Source organism: Helianthus annuus, chromosome 16 (assembly GCF_002127325.2).
Source record: "Helianthus annuus cultivar XRQ/B chromosome 16, HanXRQr2.0-SUNRISE, whole genome shotgun sequence".
NCBI lineage: Eukaryota > Viridiplantae > Streptophyta > Magnoliopsida > Asterales > Asteraceae > Helianthus > Helianthus annuus.
Genome location: NC_035448.2, coordinates 166,383,086 through 166,403,746, shown reverse-complemented (window position 1 = coordinate 166,403,746; position 20,661 = coordinate 166,383,086). Strand labels below are relative to the sequence as shown.

The 20,661-nt window shown below is 36.9% G+C and overlaps 1 protein-coding gene and 1 long non-coding RNA gene across 3 annotated transcripts; both read right to left on the bottom strand.

Moving 5' to 3' along the window:
- Positions 1-308: 308 nt before the first annotated feature.
- On the bottom strand, positions 309-13,397 carry LOC110918243 (glycine--tRNA ligase, chloroplastic/mitochondrial 2). Of its 2 annotated transcripts, XM_022162584.2 has the most exons (35): positions 13,085-13,397; positions 8,652-8,702; positions 8,442-8,509; positions 8,254-8,335; positions 8,100-8,163; positions 7,929-7,984; positions 7,771-7,848; positions 7,604-7,678; positions 7,445-7,515; positions 7,245-7,361; positions 7,042-7,143; positions 6,271-6,397; positions 6,079-6,162; positions 5,887-5,973; positions 5,678-5,779; positions 5,456-5,519; positions 5,313-5,368; positions 4,864-4,935; positions 4,214-4,296; positions 4,025-4,073; positions 3,884-3,946; positions 3,718-3,807; positions 3,545-3,631; positions 3,379-3,450; positions 3,242-3,300; positions 3,052-3,145; positions 2,649-2,962; positions 2,233-2,323; positions 2,043-2,147; positions 1,925-1,963; positions 1,585-1,674; positions 1,211-1,312; positions 1,027-1,108; positions 768-853; positions 318-628 (listed from the first exon to the last, which is right to left on the bottom strand). In XM_022162584.2, the coding sequence occupies exons 1-35, from the start codon at positions 13,349-13,351 to the stop codon at positions 530-532; spliced, it is 3,228 nt and encodes a 1,075-aa protein (XP_022018276.1). In that variant the 5' UTR covers positions 13,352-13,397; the 3' UTR covers positions 318-529. The 2 variants fall into 2 exon arrangements, with proteins under 2 accessions (XP_022018277.1, XP_022018276.1); XM_022162585.2 differs by lacking the exon at positions 13,085-13,397 and having other exon boundaries at positions 309-628; positions 8,254-8,348.
- A 5,598-nt stretch (positions 13,398-18,995) lies between these two features.
- On the bottom strand, positions 18,996-20,434 carry LOC110917358. Its single transcript, XR_004882915.1, has 3 exons — positions 20,353-20,434; positions 19,857-19,973; positions 18,996-19,789 (listed from the first exon to the last, which is right to left on the bottom strand). It is a non-coding gene; the product is annotated as an uncharacterized LOC110917358 (long non-coding RNA).
- Positions 20,435-20,661: the final 227 nt, after the last annotated feature.

Genomic DNA, 20,661 nt, shown 5'->3' with positions numbered 1-20,661 from the left:
TAGGCTGGATAACGAGATCTGTAACGTTTTAAAAAGATTTATAAATTCGCTTCAAATCATCAAGACCGGTGCCAGTTACGTACAGCCATGTTCTCGGCCATGCGGTCCATGGTATGGAAACTTATTGGTTCTCAGTTTGTAACAATATCCATACAGTCCAAATCCGGGGTTGATATGAAATCGAAGAAATGAAAGATAGCGAAGAGATAAGAACCTACCACTCTAAGCTCTAGCAGAAAGAAAAGAACACATTGTAATTGTATGCTTTAAACAGAGTGATCATTCTTTTATAAACTACCAGATTAGGATTTTAAACAGTCCTAACAACGTATTTATTTCATAACGAATCGAACAATTTTCAATAACTTATATCATCAATTTTGTCGTGCATTCTATCTAGGCAATCAATCCATCTGTAAAACTCTTTACTGATCTAAAATGTATATAGACCGTACATGGAAAAAACGTTTTATCACCTTACAAACAATAAGTTAAAAAGCGGGGGCCCTATGACACGCGTTGAAAATGGTCAAAATCCAGGCAAAACTGAGAGGTCAATTATACCTCTAGGGAGTTCAGATATTTCTCTAAGCAGTGCAAGTCTATTTTTTCTGACCTTTTCATCTTCCTGCAAATGTATACATCAACAACTTATTAGATTTTATTTATTTATTTATTTTTTAATTTTTTTAAATCTAAATAACTTTATTCCAACAGATTTAGTATCAGTTGTTTTTTTAGTATTTTCAATACTCGCGGGAACGTACCACCATAACGAAGACATGAGCGAAGAAATCTTCAAGTGGCTGAATTAGTTGCGATGATGTTTCCACAAAATCATCCACCTCAATACCTGAAATATTTTAAAAAAATGAGTTCACGAGAAATGCAAAATCTACGCATAAAGATAATCAACTACCAAACGTTTATGAAAAAGAAAACAAATACGATCACTAATTTGCAACTATGGAAATAAGGGGTAATTACGTCATTGTAGCTGAAATTTGGGAAAAATGGAAAGATTACCAGGGTGTATTTTGCTTCTAATAGACAAGAACGTGTTCCACAACATTTTCTCTTCGTTTGTCTCGAACAAAGCTTCATCCACCTAAAAGAAGCCAAGTTTCCAATATCGTTAAGAGTATATGATGTTTAAACAAAACATTGGAAATCGGAAATTTTCGGTACAATAAATGATGATGAGACCTACCTCTGTATCAACATCAACATCCTTTCCACGAACAATTCTTGTTGGTCGAGAATATGCTTCAACCACCTTTGGCAAAACCTCACCTCGTGACAATGCATCCATCTGTATATTATTATTATTATATTGTTACATTAGAATAAAAAAAATCCTAGGCAAAACCTCATAATACTAATTTGAAAAGTGCGAAAAAAAGTATAAATTTGGGAACGTCTTGTATAAAATGCAAAAGCTACCACTGTGGGACGTCACGTGAATTCTACAATATATTCATTTTCGACCACACATCCAAGCTAAAATTACATATTTTCCCATTATCATCGTTACAACTTACAAAGTATAACGCAAAGGAAGTACAATTAAAATCGGTCGCTTACTTTATGTGCAGATTTTGCTGCCAAACCAGGCCAACTTGCACGCTCCGATAAAACAGCACGAACCACTTCTGGGTTTATTCCTTTGTCAACCTAACGTTACAAAATAAAATTGGGCCAAATCATGTAAATATTTCAGCATATTTAAGCATCTGAATCGACATTTGGCTTTGAATAGTTATATGAGTAGCTTATTAAACTCCATAATCGACAAGAATCATGTTCCATGTGTATAAAAAGTGATAACCGCCTTTAAATATATGTAAAGTATATTTATAGTCATTTTGGGAAAAAGACAAATAAAATGTCATGTTAATTTGAAGTTGGATATAAGTAAACGTACCAGAAACTGCTCGAGTCTTCTTGTAACAAACTGATGCACCTAAAAACCAAAGAAAAATAATAAAAAAACGCTCCATAAATAAGAGGTAACCCCTAACGAATTATAAAGATATGCATACCTCATCAAGTGTTACAAGATCTATTTTTAAGGATTGAACGGAAGCGGCGACTTCCAAAGCACGTTTTAAATCCAAGTTTCTATCTTTTTCCACCAAGACTTGGACCTGGAAGAGATGAATACTTAGAAGTTAGAATCCGTCCAAAAGTCAACAGATAGGAGTTGACTAATGCAAAAGTCAGATGACTTACAAGACCATACGAGATCCTTCGAAGACCAAATGGGTCATTAGTCGAGCTTGGTTGACAACCGGCTCCAAACAAGCCAACTAGACTATCTAGCCTGCCAAATTAAAGTAAAAACAATTATATATAATTGCAATTCAAAAACAGATGTACCCTTTGACTTTTGTAGTCAAATGGGCTGATTTTAACTTCAAAATAGACATACGCTTTAAACTTTACTGACTAAAAAGTAATAACCAGAATAACTACTGATTCCATAGCTAAAACAAACTTGTAGTGAAAAAATATACAGAAATTTTCAAATCAATTTTCGGTTGACCAACAAAAGTCAAACTTCTCATCCTTCTTTTCTTCTCTTTGCCTCCATTTATGTTTTCGAGGATGAAAAAAAAAACATTATGACTTTTCAAAAGCAATTATACCTGTCTGCAATCGACAATACAATTCCCGCATCAGTTTCTGGGAGTATATCACCGGAAAATCGAGGCAGTGTAATCTCAAACAACGCATCGGAAACCTGTTGCGAGTATCCTTCACGAAGAGCATAGTGGCGTGCCATTATTCCTGATAAAGACGTAAATTCCGTAACAACAGCAGTTGAGAGGTCAGACATAGCGAGTGATGCAGCTTCACGAACAATCTGAAGCTTATCTTCACTTAGCCCTAGGGCCGACCCGAGTTCACTAACAGTACTCTCGACCCGTATCATTTTGTCCTCCATCGTTCCAAGTTTCTCCTGCAAATTTCATCTTCTTAGAGAGAGAGAGAGACCAGACATACAAAATATATGTTATTTTGTCAATACGAAGAGTAGGAAAAACTTACATGAAAAAGAATTCCATTCAGTTGACCCCGGAACTCCGAAAACCTTTTACTAGTGTCCAATTCATAAAAGAACTTAGCATCTTCATACCGAGCTCTACGATAAAGAAAATTACTCGACTATTTCAGTTAACTATACATTCATACTACACAAAGACAAGAAACCGAAACAAAGAAAAGTGACAATGCGAACCTGAGTACAGCTTCATTTCCTTTCCTAACAACTGATTCATTAATCGCTCCATTTGCAACCTGAGAAGAAATTAACAGCGTTAAAAAATACAACTTCAAATGCAGTAATTGCGGTTTAGAGACGATACTATATCTTACAGCAATGAAATACGGCAACAGACTTCCGTTCGTGTCCGTCAACGCAAAGTACTTCTGATGCTTCTGCATAACCTGCAGGATAAATTTAACTCAACAATAGATACAATAATCGTCTTTATAGTAGATTGTAACAAATTTCTAATAGATGTTTAGAAGAACACGATACCATTACTAACAGATCTTTCGGGAGCACTAGGAACGACTCTGAGAATTTCCCGAGCACGGGAACAGGTGCTTCGACAAGGTTTACAACCTAAGTTCATTACCACAAACATTCAGTTACATTATTAAAAAAATGACAATTGAGGAAGATAATACTAACTTACTATAACTAGTTACCTCATCAAGTAAGTTGCTTTGCATCACAAGACATCCGTCAACACCTTTTGCTAAATAATTGGCTCGTTCTACAATTATTTTCTTCCGTTGCTGCAATAAGAAAGTTATTTTAGCATGCAGCTTTTTACGCATGATTGATAATAGAAAAGATATGCACTTAAGTCACCTCAGTGTCGACAGAAATTCCGGCTTGTTGCATTACATTAGCGTAAGACTCTGCGCTATCGACCTGCATGAAATTCCATATATATTCGAAATGAAAAAAAAAATATTTTTGAATTAGTTAAAGTTAATATATCACACATACCAAGGTTGTAGCCGACGCTGTATTCCGTAGACCGTGAGAAACGTTACCACTGCAGTAAAAGAGGATGTGACGAGTGATATAAAAAAAAAGATAATGATATGTGACCATACACTAGGTTTATTGAAATAGACTCATGAAGAAATTTATAAAATAATATAAAGTAAGGAAATGCATGAAGTGACCGCTTGCCTTAATACGCCAGCAAATGCAAAAGGAACAACTGCGTCCCCATGGAGTGCCAAAATCCAACGAAGAGGTCTGCTAAAGATGACCTAGATGATACAAGAATTGTCTGATTATTCACACGTTAAAAAGTGTAAAGCTCGATAAAGCAGATAACTACTTAAAAGAACTGTAACTTGAATCAACAAAGTTGTAATTCGAGAAAAAGTTTTAATTAGGTTTATTAAGTGTTATATATATTACCGCCCCGCTGGCGGTATGCGCATATAATGTATATATGTGTGGGCGCTCGGGGGGGGGGAAGTGCACTAATTTTAACGTATTTTACTAATTTCGTGAAAATAACGTTAAAAGAGGAGGATGGTTAACCATGCATCATGTGGTGGCGTTGATAGCCGAAAGACAAGGGAGTACATGCACTAATTGGCCTTTGTCTTAATGGCCGAGTGTTATGTGCCTTATGTCCAAGGCTTGATGCAAAACTACTATCGAGCCGGGGGTCTCACTGGAAGCAGCCTCTCTATTCCTAACGGGTAGAGGTAAGGTTGTCTACATCTTACCCTCCTCAGACCCTACCTTAGCTTTGCTATTGGTGGGATTTACTGAGTATGATGATGATGATGAAGTGTTATATATATTCAAGAATCAGGACGCACCTCAGAATTCCAACGCATGGACTTTGGAAACGACACTTTAGCAATTGCACCAGGCAACTCCTTTGATAAAACCTATAGGAAATATATATATAACACCAAATTACTTATTGATATAAACAATCAAAATATGAATGAAGAAAACCATCACTAATAATAATAAGAATTCACGCAGTCCAGAATTGCATGATCCTAAAAACAAAGTGTGTTTCGTTTATTGTTGTTATATCTCTCATCTATGCCATTGCCCAATATCAGCACTATATAATCGCATAAATCAAATTATTAAAGGGGTCTACAATAAAATTTTATCACGTATTTTCTTTTAAAATCCACCCTAAACATCATTTAAGCTCTATCCTTTCTTAAACATATTTACCAGTAAAAATGTGTAGTAATTCATTTAAAAGTTGAGATGCAACACACACACACACATATATAGCCTATCGTACCTCCACAGCAAGCTGTGCCGACTCCATCACACAGACATAGACATACTCTGTCTTACCTATAACAATAAGAAAAAAGTCACAACTTCGTTAACTTCGGAAATTGGTTCAGTGATAAAAACGTTCCACAGATACAAAGGTATTACCTTCTGTTCTCCTATACAATGAGTCCACTGGTACAGAATTTCTACGACAAAAACCTTCAGCTGCCTAATAAATGAAAAAAAGCCTAGATCAGTTCAAGCTCTAACAGGTCGAGGAATACACATCAAATATGCTTTTACTGTCATGCACATGATGTTATAAAGGTAGACATTTTTTTAAGATGGTATATGTATGCATTCATATATATGTATATACATACATACCTTAGTTGGATTTCCTAGATTATCAAAAGCTTTTGAAGCTGGAGGTCCTCGAACCTCAACTTCGTTAGCGGATTGCTTAGAGCATAGATTCTCAACACTAATCTACAAAGGCAAACCAATACAGTTGAAATCATATGACAATATATTATAAGAACAGAATCATAAGAACATCATTATTAACTAATCATAAAAGGAAGAGGAAACCGTACTACTAATCTCCTCGGTGTGCCAAATACACGAACTTCACCATGCGTCAGTCTTTGTTTTCCAAGTAATTGCACAATTAGATCTTTCAACTGAAATAAACACATTATAGTCAGTACTAGCAACGTAAAATACGAACTTCACCATTGTAAAATATGAGAACGAGAAATGAGCTAATTAGACGATAATGTACATACTTGCTGGCCCGCACTAGCAACGTCATTCGGTGGTAATTCTTCTGTCCCGATTTCAAGAACAAACAGTCTCGGTTCAGCAGACACCTATACCTCATATGAACAATAGTGTTGTGATCTCCCGTGTAACACAATATGTTCACATTGACTAAGTTGGAGTTAAAGAAGGAAAAGTAACAAGTCAAAAGCAAGTACCTTTGTGGCTTCTGATTCTAGAAGCTCCTTTGGAACAACAAGGTTGTTAGCTTGAGAAATAATGCCTAATGGATGTCCAAGTGACTCTCTTGTATTCGACCAAAGCACCGCACATTGTCGAGCTAAACTGATGGAGATACAAAGCCGATAAATGTGACCTTGTGACGTATTAAGGGTAATTCGGCAATATCATTTTATGTTCTTAACCGAAAAGAGATGGTGATAAAATGTCAGATCATCAGATGTGGCAATTTTGATCCATTTACTTAAGAAATGAGCCAATTTGGGATATGTGTTATCTCTAACGGGTCAAACGAGTAAAAAAAGTTAAAAAGGGAAAGGTATCGAAAGTAACCTTAATTGTATGGTTATTGCATAAAATTACTTCAAAAGATATATTAGAATAATACATTTACATAATAGTTAAAAGAGTAAAATGCCATTTTCGTTCCCTAAGGTTTGGCCAGTTTTGCGACTTTCATCCAAAGGTTTGTTTTTCCGCATCTGGGTCCAAAAGGTTTGAAATCCTACCATTTTCATCCGGCTCGTTAACTCCATCCATTTTTCTCCGTTCAGTCAGGGGTATTTCCGTCTTTTTTGTTAACTTAAAAGGCAATTCAGTCTTTTTCAAGGGTATTTATTCGATCTATTTACATGAAGCGAAAAAGACCGAATTGCCCTTTAAATCGAATTCAAAATGATATGTCACCCAACCCACCTAACCCACCAACTTTGCCACTTCTACAAGACGCGTTCAAATAAAGAAGCTACCTGCGCATCCGCCCAAAATAACGTGCACGTTCTGTAACCCCAACAAAGCCTCTAGAGTCTAAGATATTAAAAGCATGAGAAGTCTTGAGAAGCTGATCATACCTAAAAGATAATTTCAACAAACATATTTTATTATATTACAGGAAGAACAACCATGCGCGCAGCACGCTTAATAAAGCAGAAATAACACATTAGTAACTTACGCAGGTATTGCAAGGCCTAAATCAAGCAAAGCACGCGCTTCCGCCTCAAAAAAGTCAAAGTGTTTCTGAATATGATCCACACTTGCATGCTCTAGATAATATGCACTCATTTCTTTCCTGTAACACAAGCATATAACGTTAATCATGACCATAACACAAATTCGACAAAGGCTAGCACGTAAAGACCGAATAGCTTTTACTCGTTTTCAGAAAAAAGTTCTCCATAAGTGATTCCATCAGCATATTTGATTTTCTTGAAATGGTCAACTCCCTAAAAAAAGTTCACAAAACCATATTATATAAACTATAAGCATAGGATGAATGGAAGTACGAACAAATAAATGAAATCTATATTTGACCTGAAGTAACATTAGGATGCGTTCAAGACCATATGTGATCTCCACGGATACCGGCATCAACTGAAGACTTCCGGCCTTAAACAAGAGAACATAAAAGATAAACAACAATAGAAAATAAGAATCTGAATATAAATAATATATAAATATTCATAGAGCAAGTATGGTACCTGTTGGAAGTAGGTAAATTGTGTAATTTCCATCCCGTCCATCCAAATCTCCCAACCCAATCCCCATGCACCGAGTACCTAAAAGTTAACGTAAGGATATATCACGGGTTAAAATAACATAAATTAATATACCGTATATTAAAAAAAAATCAGCTTACCGGGCTTTCCCAATTGTCTTCCACAAAACGAATATCATGTGCATTGACATCTATACCTGTGCCACAACACAAAAGCATAAATGATTACTTAACTGCAAATCAAGAAAGCACTAAATTATCAGAATAGTGTCAACTTATATAAAGGAAGTGTAAAATTATGGAAAATAAAACCTAGGGCTGATAGACTCCTGATGAAGAGGTCTTGTGAATTTCCAGGATCAGGCTTTAATATAACCTATGAGAGAGATTTCAGGTGAGGCTTAATGCATTTGTTTGGATTTTATGATTAAAAAAAAAAGAAAAAGAAAATGAAATTGATATTAACCTGGAATTGAGTATGACGTTGAAGCCTATTAGGGTTTTCACCGTAACGACTATCATCAGGACGGATACTTGGCTCTGCATACCTTCCACCAGAAGCTACCAAATCAGCAATCACATCAATTAATAGAAAACTCATTAGAACTGACAGACGATTCAAAACATATGTATTAACATTGAAAGCACACTTACGCAACATTCCATGGTTCTGGACCAAGAACCCTTAAAAATGTTAAGGGGTTCATAGTCCCAGCTCCAACCTGAACAATGCAAACAAAGCAATAATAAGCACGAGAAACAGTTGGTATATCCATTTAAAGAGCATGCTTTATTAAACCATAAACATTAGAAACAAATACATTAGTAAAGAGATGTAGCCTAAAAGATGTGGTTATAGAGTACCTCCGTGTTGCTGCATTGCATTATAGTACATCCAACAGATGCCCAATACTCCTGCATTATAAGAAAGGAATGTATATTACAAAAAGCACAGAGAAGGCTAAAAGAGCAACTAACAGCTAATTATCGACATTTAAATGAAAACAATCCTTAGAAAACAATAATAATGACGATAATAGCCGAAATTTAAACATAATAACAAAGATTTACTTAACCCCTGCTTAGGCCACACGGTATCCATCTTTTCCTTCCCATCCATTCAACCACTCTCCCTCCTCTACATCAGCGCCACATCACCATATTTCAATTCCATTGTTCCCGTCCCAAAATTTGGAGGGGGTGTTGGGTTCGTAGGCTTTAGGGTAGCCGGCCCTAATTAGGGTTAGCCTGCCCTAGTTAGGGTTAGCCGGCCCTAGTTATTAGGCCCACTTAGTTAACTTGTTGACCAAGTAGGAAACCCTAATCTTGTTCTATAAATACCTATTATGTAATAGTAGTCTGTATCATTCTGAAAACAGTTGTGAGCATCTAATAAAAGTAAAACCCTAGTTGCAACCCGTGGACGTAGGTCACCTTGACCGAACCACGTAAATTCTTGTGTTCTTTATTTTCTGCTAGTGTGTGTGTGTGTTTGTTCCGCTTCCGCTCGAGCCTGCTCTGATTCGATACCCCTAACAAGTGGTATCAGAGCCAAAGGTTCAGTAAAATACACGGTTCACACGGTTATCGCAGGAGAAGGAGAGAGCTGGACGAGAGATCTTGATCTGCTGTTGCTGCCGTCGCCGCTGACTTGTTTACGGCCCGTACCTATTCTCTGGTTACGGCTGGTAAGGTCTAGGGTTTGCGCCGTAGGGTTTGCTGTTGCAGATCTGGTGGTTTTGGGGTGTTTGGCGATTAGGGTTTCGGTTCTTGAACCCTGGTTATTCGCAGGTTTACGCTCGGGTTTGCAGGAGAAGTCGCTGGTTCGGGTACTTCGGGTTTCTGGTTTATTGAAAATTGCTCGGGTTTCGGCTGCTTGGTTCCTTGTGGTTTTTTCTGGTTTTTCTCGTTTGCTATGGCTAAAGACGGGAAGTTCCGAATCGAGAAGTTCAACGGTACTGATTTTGCTTGGTGGAGAATGCAAATAGAGGCGTTGCTTGGTGAATGCGATTTGGATGTGGTACTGGAAGAAAAACTTGCTGGAATGGATAAAGCTGCCGAGGCAATTTGGAACTCAAAGGACAAAAAGGCAAGAGGTAAAATTACATTGGCTTTGACGAGGAGCGTTGCATTTAATATCATGAAAGAAACAACTGCTCGTGATATGTTAGAAGCTCTGTCAAATATGCATGAGAAGCCGTCTGCCGGTAATAGGGTGTTCTTGATGAGGGAACTGTTTAATATGAGAATGAACGAAGGCAGTTCAGTTGCTGATCACATTAACGAGGTCAATTCAATTTTGTCCAGGTTAGCAACTGTGGGCATGAAGTTGGATGATGACACTCAGGCTGTGGTTTTGTTATCTTCCTTACCTGATAGTTGGTCAGGATTTGTGACAACGGTCACTGAAACTGCTGGAACTGGAAATTTGAAGTTTGATCGGGTCCAGGATAGTGTTTTGGGTGAAGACGTTCGCCGAAGGAACAGTAGTGGAGGATCTACTTCTGGTATGCTCAGTGTTAGCAGGGGAAGAGGTAAAAACAGAAGCAGTGGGAGTCGTGGGAAAAGCTTGTCTAAAGCTGGGAAGAATGTGAGGTGCTGGAACTGTGGTGAAAAGGGGCATGTTAAAAACGAGTGTCCTGATCCTAAGAAAGAGGATGGTAAGCAGCATGTAAACAGTGTTGTGTCAGATGAATCTGACGGTGACGTACTGGTTTGCTGTGAAGAGTCTATAGATTCTTGGGCTATGGATTCTGGTTCTTCGTTTCACGCCATGCACAGCGGGGAGACGATGGTGAATCTGAAAAAAGGAGACTTTGGAAAGGTACGATTAGCTAACGGTCATGTTCTTAATGTTACCGGTATGGGAGATGTCAATCTGAAGACTCCACTGGGCACTACATGGAACTTAAAGAACGTCAGGGTAATTCCAGGTTTAACGAAGAAACTTATTTCTGTTAGTCAACTGGATAAACAGGGACTAGATGTTAAGTTTGGTGGTGGGAAGTGGAAGGTGATTGATGGAAATCTTGTTGTTGCCTGTGGGAGGAGACGAGGATCATTGTATCTAGTTGAGATACCTGTTGAGGGAGTAGCCGTCCCTGTACAACATAAAGTCTGGTTCACTGAATCTAGTAAGCGGAAGAGGGTTCAATTTGCAAACTTGAATTCTGGTGCTTTGGGGATGTCAGTTGAATGTGATCGGGGGTCTAAGTTTAAGCCAGTCAGGGGATTTGGTGATAGTGGGAGCATGGGTCGTGTTTCGGGTACAATCACAAAGACCCGTTGGGTTTTGAAGACGAAGATTCCGACTGAAGAAAAAAGCTCTCCTGGAAATAGTTTGCAAAATGTGGAGAGTGGTATTAATTCTCGGTGTATCTCTGGAGCTGGTGGATCGTGCAAGCCGGTTGAGATAGAGAATGGGTCCGATAAGACTGTTGGGTTGGAGCTTGTGGGAGCTTCAACTGGTCTCTCAGGTACTTGATGAGAGGTGTGGTTGCAACTAGGTGGCTTGGATGTGACTGAAGTCTTAGCTTGTTCTTGGAACTGGAGGCTGGGAAGACTTGAACGTAAAGATTACTGAAGTTACTGGTGATGGGTTTCTTGGATGCACTTTGTGGACTATGCAAAGCCTCCGAGTGGGAGATTGTTGGGTTCGTAGGCTTTAGGGTAGCCGGCCCTAATTAGGGTTAGCCTGCCCTAGTTAGGGTTAGCCGGCCCTAGTTATTAGGCCCACTTAGTTAACTTGTCGACCAAGTAGGAAACCCTAATCTTGTTCTATAAATACCTATTATGTAATAGTAGTCTGTATCATTCTGAAAACAGTTGTGAGCATCTAACAAAAGTAAAACCCTAGTTGCAACCCGTGGACGTAGGTCACCTTGACCGAACCACGTAAATTCTTGTGTTCTTTATTTTCTGCTAGTGTGTGTGTGTGTTTGTTCCGCTTCCGCTCGAGCCTGCTCTGATTCGATACCCCTAACAGGGGGGGGGGAGTCTATTTTTTCCTTCCCACCCATCCCACAACCATGTTAAACTTTATTTCCTAAATCAATTCGAACGCTGACTCTCAGCGTCTTCCAGAAAAGCTCGGTACCACAACACACGCAACTGTGTTGAAATTGGTACCCACTTGCATGGTTGCCAAGGTTTAAAAAAACGGAAACGAGTTTCGAGGCGTTTTCCCTTCGCCTCACGAGGCGTAAGCCTCGAGACGAACCGAGGCGTAAGCCCGAGGCGGAATTAAAAAAATAATATAAAAATTGTATATCTTTTAAAAAATAAAATACAACATAAAATACAGAACTTTTCTAATGTAAATAGACTTGTGAGAATAGTTTTGGGTTGAATATGATAAAAGTTTAATGTTTAAGGGTGTTTATGTAAGTTTTTGTAAATGAAATAAATAAAGGTGTAGTTATTTTCTTCAGTAACCCTAGCATCACTCTTTTATCTCTTTTATCGCCGTCATCAACTTCCTTTGTTCTACTTCTACCCTAATTTTCTTGGTACTCCCCATCGCTATAAGGTATGTCTCCATCTCTGTTCTACCCTATTTTTTCTTGATTGCGCATAGCTACAAGCATCGTACATCTTTATCCAGCCCAAAAAACCCTAATTTATCCCGCCTATAAACCGTACGCCTCTGATTTACCGTTCCGCCTCGAAACAAAACGTCCGCCTCGTACCACTGAGGCGTGCGTATAATAACCGGCACTAAGGCGCCGCCTCATGTACGATTTATCACCGTTCCGCCTTGAGGCGCGCCTCAAAACGGACGCCTCGACCGTTTTTTAAAACTATGATGGTTGCAAAAAATCTGTGCCGATTAATCTCGATTAATCACAATTAATGCCGATTAATTCCGATTAATCACTAGTCCCCACAGCCCGACTAGTGATTACAACTAATTATTAAATCATAATCAAATTTAATAATCTATAACTATAATTAATTAATTATCCACTCCTTAAAACCCTCTTTGAGCGTTGCACGCCAAGTCGGTTTCATTGTTCGGAATTCCCAACACTCCGGCGAAAACCTCCCGATACCGTGTGGCCTTAGTAGGTTACAATTCTTTGAGCATTAACCTATAAGTATTTCCATCAATAGTAAAAAAGATTGCAACTTTATAACATGATTTGTACAAATTCACTCAAAAGTTCTCATTAAACAACCCCTAAATCGAAAACAACATTCCTCAATTACACCCACATGTAAAAAACAAGATTCAATCAACCAAATAAACAAAATTTAAATTTCAAAGTGATTAATTAGTCAAAACAGTCAATAATTACCTGAAGACGTTGAATGGCCTGTTGAAAAGTGGGAATAGAAACTTTAACCGGCCGTTCCTCTGCATTTGAATTCGTTGCATCTGCCGTTAACGGAGACTGATCAGTTGCAGAACTGGTGAAAGAACATAAAGGGACGGTGGTGCGGCTAAAAGGGGTTCGTAAAGGGCGGTGGTGGTGGTGGTGGATAGTGGTGGTGAATAGAAGATTCAATCGGAGTTTATGGGGTTTCAGAAGAGAGGTTACCAATGGTAGTGTGAGTATCCCCATAGTTCGATTTTGGATTATGGAGCGTGAAGCTTGTTTGTGTGAGTTTTTATGGGGCTTTTGTTATCCGAAGGATGATGACAATGGACCCAATAATTTCTTTTTTTTGGTGACTTTTCTATGTACTGGACCTATTGGTTATTGGGTTCATGTCGAAGACATTCCCCCATCAGCCCCGTACTCTCGGACGCGAGTTTGATCAGGCCCCGGCCGCCGCGCAAGCTGACTTCCGCCCAGAAAGCATACTGCCCCTACACGAGAGACTCGCTGGGGTAACAGTTGGGTAAAACCGGGTTGCCCTCAAGACCACACCATGCCTCGGTAGGATACGATCCATCATTGGGACGTCCCCCCCCCCTTAAGACCACAGTGGGAGTCGAACCGGTGACCTCCCAAAGGAGGAGCCGGCCAACAAAACCCAAGTGGGGATACCACTGGACCACGGGGAAGGGATCAATAAAAATATCGATCTAAAAACGTTGAATTATGAACGGGCATTACATTATTATGGTGTGTTAACTCGTATAAATTAGACAGAAATGTAAAACATAGAAACAAATAACTATGTTGGTTCAGGACTCGTGCGCTGCGATGGACCGTTAAACCACAAAATAAATATTTTGTGACTAAAGTTGAAAGTGGAAAAATGTTATGGTTAAAATGAAAAATTCTTTGTGAAAAAATTTCAAAAGTTGAAAAGTATAAGGGTTAAACATGGAAAAGCCTTTGTGACAAATTGGTAAAAGCTGAAAAATATAAAAGTTGAAAAGTAAAAAAAAAATGAATAGTGATTTTGTGAGTGGTAAGAAAGTTAGTAAATAATATATATATATATATATATATATATATATATATATATATATATATATATATATACTAGGGTTAAGACACGCTCGGGTCGCGGCGCGGGTACATCGTAAACATTGAATGGATTAGCCCAAACGTTATATGATGCATTAACCATATGAAAACACACATTTTGACGTATCCAGTTGAACTAAGTGTAACCTGTATAAGCATTATGATTGGATCAAACGTAAAGTAAATGGAATTCATATCGAACAATCATAACGTATTAGGGTATAAGGAGTGGTTAGACACTTGAGAGTGGCAAACTAAAAAATCAGCCAATCAAAGTGCGCCACGTCAATCAGTGAAAAAGTGTTTAAACTATGCTGAAAAGTGTTGACAATGGTTTAGACACTTGGTGAAGTGGTAAACTTTTTTAAAGGGTTATTGGATTTTAATAATACTAAGTTTCACCTGTTGGCCAATAATAATCTCAACTTTAAAAATTCCCTCCAATAATCCCAACTTGTAAAAGTTTGGCCGCCATTGATCCTTTTCTAGCATAGGTGCACTTAGATCAATTAAGGAGTCTCTAGGTATAACTGAATCTATTGAGTATACCAAATTATTATATGTTTGAAAAGGATCAATGGCGGCCAAACTTTAACAAGTTGGGATTATTGGAGGGAATTTTTAAAGTTGGGATTATTATCAGCCAACAACAGGTGAAACTTAGGTTTATTAAAATCTAATAACCCTTTTTTTAAAAGGAAAAGGGTGTGATTGGTTGAGAGATGACATGGACCCCACCACACACACCCCTATCTCTCTCCTTCCTCCCTTCACCGCAGCCCCCCTCTCTCCTTCCTCCCTTCACCGCAGCGGCATCCCTTCACCGATCAAGATTGAAACCGCAGTGGCAAAAGGGTCGGCGACGGTGTTGCCGCGCGGCAAAACCCTTTGTCGCACCACTCCGGACACCCTTATATGTGACCCAACTCATACATAGAAAACGTAACGGGTATGAAGGAAAATATGCACGTGTAATCGAAAGGATTAATTAGAGCTTTCGGAAAAAAAGGGAGAAAAAGATATCATAATTTGACTCCACTTGGTTCGAAAAAAACGTTACGAAACATACATAAAATAAACACGAAAACATATTATATTTTACCTGAATCATTTCCCAAAAAAGTTTACGTCGAAACGTAGAACAACTTGAATTTATACCAAAACGTACATAAAAATATGCACGTAAAAATGGTTTCTTTAAACGAAAACATATTATATTTGACTTGACTCGTCTATAAAAAAAAGTTTGTCGGAATGTAGAACAAATAATATTTATACATACCCGTACATAAAATATGCACGTAAAAAATAGTTTTTAAGTAAAGGAAGTATAGGGCTAATCGAAACAAAATATTAGTAAAAAAATTAATAGGTTAAAAACGTTCGTAAAACCGTGCCAGGTAGCACCAATGCCACAACATCGACTCTCAACATCGTAAAAATAAAATAGATAAAATGGTAAAAATCACACTGAACGAAAAGGAGACTAAAATCGTTGAACCACGCACACCCGTTACAGTGTCTTAACGCGAAGAAATTAACCAGAAACGTAAAACGTACAAAATAATAACTTAGTCGATCTAGGACCCGCCCGTTGCGGGGAAGTTTTCAAAAGAGAAAAATAGACGCGTTGCGACGGGTCTGTTAAATATGAAAAAAAATAGAGCAAAAACATTGAACCTCACATGCACGCTACGACATGTTTACTCGCAAAATTTAGAACGAAACGTAAAACGAAAAACTTGCAAAAGATAAAAAGTACGGGGGACCAAAGTTGTAAATAATAAAGTGTTGTGTTAAATAACAAAAGATGAAAAAATTTGAGTTAAAAGTAAAAATTTCAAATGGATTAAAATGTAAAAGAAAAAACTTTAAGGTTGAAAGTGAAAAATCAAGTTTTTTTTTTTTTTTTGAAAAAGTCCCCAAGCATAAGGTAAAAGTCATGATGCATAAACACTTGCTAATTTATATATGGAATAATTAAATTAAAGTGTTCCCTCTTGATTTTCAACATATACAAAAAGAAGATGGGCTGTAACAGTGGTGGCCAATTATTGGCTGAAATGGACGGCCAAGGTAACAGTGCCAGGCACAGCCCATCTTTTTTTTGTATATTGCCTGGCACTCCACTATTGGCCCAACAAATTTACAATTTTACTAGACTTTAAAGTTATGATTTTGTTATCAGTTTAAAAATATGTTTTTGCCCCCACATAAAAATAAATTTACGTTTTTGCTCCCAGATAAATATTAAAATTTTTCCCTCGGTTCAAAATTACGATTTTGCCCTGTTTAAATTTACACTTTTGCAATTAGTTTTTTTCCCTTAAGATTACGATCTTGCCATGAGTTCAAAGTTGTGTTTTTACCCCCACTTAAAAATAAATTAACGCTTTTGCTCCCAGCTAAAAATTTCAATTTTGTCATCAGATCAAAATTAGGATTTTGCCCCGTTTAAATTTACAGATTTGCCCTTAGGTTTTTTCTCACAACTACGTTACGATTTTGCCCTCAACTTAAATTTACATTTTCTCCATCGTTTTTGTTTGTTTTCCTGGTTAAATTACAATTTTGCCCCTAATGTAAAATTACAGTCATGCCGTCAGCTGCCTGGCACTCCCCCATTGGTCCATTTAATTTACGATTTTATCCCTGAAATAAAATTATGATTTCGCCCTCAGTTAATAATTACGTTTTCCCATCGTTGTAGTTTTTTTAGCAAAACTATAAAACTTTTTTGTTTTCATTGGTTAACTCCATTTAATTTTTTCCCGTGTCAAGGAGCTGCCTAACACTCGCTCATTAGTCCTGAAAAATTACAATTTTGCCCTGAGCCGAAAATTACGATCTTATCATCGTTTTAGGTTTTTTTTCCTAGCAAAATTACAGTAGTGTTTTTTTAATTGATTGAGAATTATTCGGCCATCGTCCCGCAATGCGAGCGGGGCAACTACTAGTTATATACATACCCTAAAAGTGTTATATTGTTAAGAAACAACGACTCCCTCTTGATTATAGACATGCCCTAAAATTGTTATATTGTTAAGAAACAAAGGCCCACTAGGCACTAGCAACTCACATACAAAGTTAAACTAAGAACAAGATTATATGGATTAAAGAGAATTTTTTTTAATATATTTTAAAAAAAATCGCTATATTTTGTCACAAAAAACACAAAAAAAGTCGAGTAACAATTATCTATGCACATGTGTATATGTATCATTTCTTTTATTTGACAAATTCCGTAACACATTACTAATATCAGACAATTTCACTTTAATTTACACTACCATTCATAATACACTACTTTTTACATTAACAATATTAGAAATGCACATGTGCATCAATATGTATGAACTTGTTATAACAATAACAACACTAGAAATTCACATGTGCATCTATATGTATGAACATGTTATAACGTGTTTTGGTACACCACTTTAAATACCATTTCCCTTTCATCTATCATACCATCCATAATACACTACCATTACCTCCTACCATCCGTAATACAATACCATTGCCTCCTACCATCCATAATAAAATACCATTACCAATATTTCACTTTATTACATGTACATCAATACCCTTTATACCATCCAAACAACATATTACATCATAAAGTAACAAATATAATCAAACCATCAACCACTAGATATAACTAACCAAAACACATGTATATGAGCCTACTTTATCATTTAAAATCACAAACTTTTTTGTATCAAAACACGTTATATCATGGTTATACATAATGATGCACATGTGCATTCTTAATATTGGTAATGTAAATAGTAGTGTATTGCGAATGGTAATGTAAATGAAGGTGCATTTTTCTACTACTGGTAATATATTACGGAATTTGTCCAAGAAATGATACATATGCACATGTGCATCCATAACTGTTACTCGAAAAAAAAAAGTTTTTTTTAATGAAATATAGCGATTTTTTTTTAGAAAAATATTAAAAAAAGTGTGTTTTTTGGATTTTTTAGGTATTTTTTTGTGTTCGCATTGGTTCTCGTGGTTCTCGCAATAAAGGTGGTTCTCGCATGAACCCTACCCTATATATATATATATATATATATATATATATATATATATATATGTATATATACTAGTTGTTTACCCGCGCGATGCGGCGGGAAACATATCACTTAGGTTGGTGATTTTAGAGCTATGTACGGAGCGGTTCGGTTTTGAGCCATAACCAAAACCAAATTCACGATGCACCGGAAAATACAACACTTGTTAGTAATTCTAAGGGTGTGCATGAGAAGTTTCAATTCAGTTGGGTAATAACTAAAATCTAAATTTTCGGTCAAGGTACTTCAAAACCGGTCATGGGACGTTTGTGCATCTACCTATTAATCACATTCACATTTAGACATCATCAATAACTATATAAAGTAGGAAACCCGCGAATCGACAACATAGGGCGTGAACATATCACCAACTTACCATTAACTATACCCGTAAAGTAGATTAATGTATTGTTCTATCACCAACTTAGATATTAAATTCACATCTAGCAATTTTGAAGATATAATAAGTGAATTCCATTTGTGCTTTTAACAAGACAACTGATCGAATCCATGCATAATTTTGGTTTTTCTTTAGTTTTACCGGTCTCTTCAAAATAGAACTATTGGAAATGTCCGCGGCAACCCACGCATAATTTTGGTTTTTCTTTAGTTTTATCGGTCTCTTCAAAATAGAACTATTGGAAATGTCCGCGGCAACCCACGGGTATTTATGTTGTTTGGCTCAAAGCAACCAACCATATTGATCATTTCCATCCCAGACTCAAACTAACACATTTGAATTACATATAATTTCAAAAAGAAACATAACTAAAATACAGCCGTTCGGGTCAGTTTAGGTTCTTGGTTGGATCATAATGGGTTGGTTCGTATATCTCAAATCATGCCGCCGTCTTTTGTCAGCATGTTATAGACCCAAAATTCCATATGCATCCCTAAAAACATATTCATGTAAATGTTATTAGTAACAATACAGTTGATACATCAACCATTGTGTAAGATTAAAATGAACTTTTTATGTTGATATTAAGAAAAAAACTCACTTGGTTATCCAACCCCAATATCACTAACGTAAGCATCAATATTTCCTTTGTAAAGGTTTGAACTCTATTCATTAAAAGCAAAAATTAATAATTAGCAAAATCCCAATAACTTTAGTTATTTTATTTCATGTCTAAGCCTTGCAAGACCATATAAAAACCTGCGTTCTTTTAGTTCGTTGGGGTGGACGTCCATTTGGAAATAGAACTATAACCATAAAACTATTAAAATTAAATCTAAAACATGAAAAAACCATGCCAAATATTCCGGTGAGCTCGGGGTTCTCAGGTTCTCCGTGAGTGTAAGCACACACTTTGCAATTAAAGATGGCCATCGTTTAATCATTTTCACAAGTGATCGCCCAGCAAGATTCACATTAGCAAGATTCACATTGTCTGAAGGAGATACGTTTTTACTTGTACGATACAAATGATACGACGATTGTGAAGTTATCCATGTATTATGCATGTATGCTTTGTCAATAAGAGCCCACCTTGGCCTAAAATAATAATATAAACAAATCAAAACCATTTATTCAAAAAGTAAATATATGTAAGAAACTTTACCTTTTCTTTCCTATAGATTGAGCTGGCACAATAAAGTTAACTGGAGGTTCCATAATGGCAACTGATTCTAATTTCCATGCCTGCCTATGGTGGTCCACTCTTAATATTCAGAACTTCCTGTACAACAAGTTCGTCAATAAGTATACAAAAAATAGATGATATAAAATGGAGGTTAACGGATCAGGTCAAAACATGTGAATATTTGAGCAGGTCATACGTCAATTTTTTTTATTTTTCTTTTAATTATTAGTGTCAAGTATGAGCATAAAAATATATAGTTTCACTGATAATGTAATGTTTTGAGTAAAATGCCATTTTCGTCCCTGAGATATGGCGAGTTTTGCGACTTTCGTCCAAAGGTTTGTTTTTTCGCATATGGATCCAAAAGGATTGAAAAACTGACCAAACCTCAGGGACGAAAATGGCATTTTACTCTAATGTTTTAATGAAATGATTTATGAGGTCAAAATGATTGCAGTAATGCAATCTACATTACCATAGTCCCCAAAGCCTCAATAACACGAATAAGGAGCAACAAAAGAATGCTGTCATCTGATTTTTTCTCAAGCAAGTATCTGCAATTCCAGTGGACAAATAATTATGTGGGAAAAAATAAATACGGAAACACGATGAAAGGTAAGCTGAGAAAGTAACTATTTACTTGCAGGCGACGTGGATAATATTAACAGCCTTTTCACGCAATCCAGTGTTACCAACAATTGAACCTGTTGCTCCAGCAATCAAAAAAGGCGGATTTTCCACTTTCCCATTTTTAAAAGACGGTATAAAAATAGGCAAACATGAC

What these genes read in the sequence shown, in the direction of transcription:
- LOC110918243 (XM_022162584.2), bottom strand. Translation starts at nt 13,351, where the DNA reads ATGGGGATACTCACACTACCATTGGTAACCTCTCTTCTGAAACCCCAT. An exon ending in CAGGAGTCTATCAGCCCTAG is followed by an intron (nt 7,985 to 8,099) that starts GTTTTATTTTCC and finishes GTTGTGGCACAG; the next exon opens with GTATAGATGTCAATGCACAT. An exon ending in GCACACCGAGGAGATTAGTA is followed by an intron (nt 5,780 to 5,886) that starts GTACGGTTTCCT and finishes TTGCCTTTGTAG; the next exon opens with ATTAGTGTTGAGAATCTATG.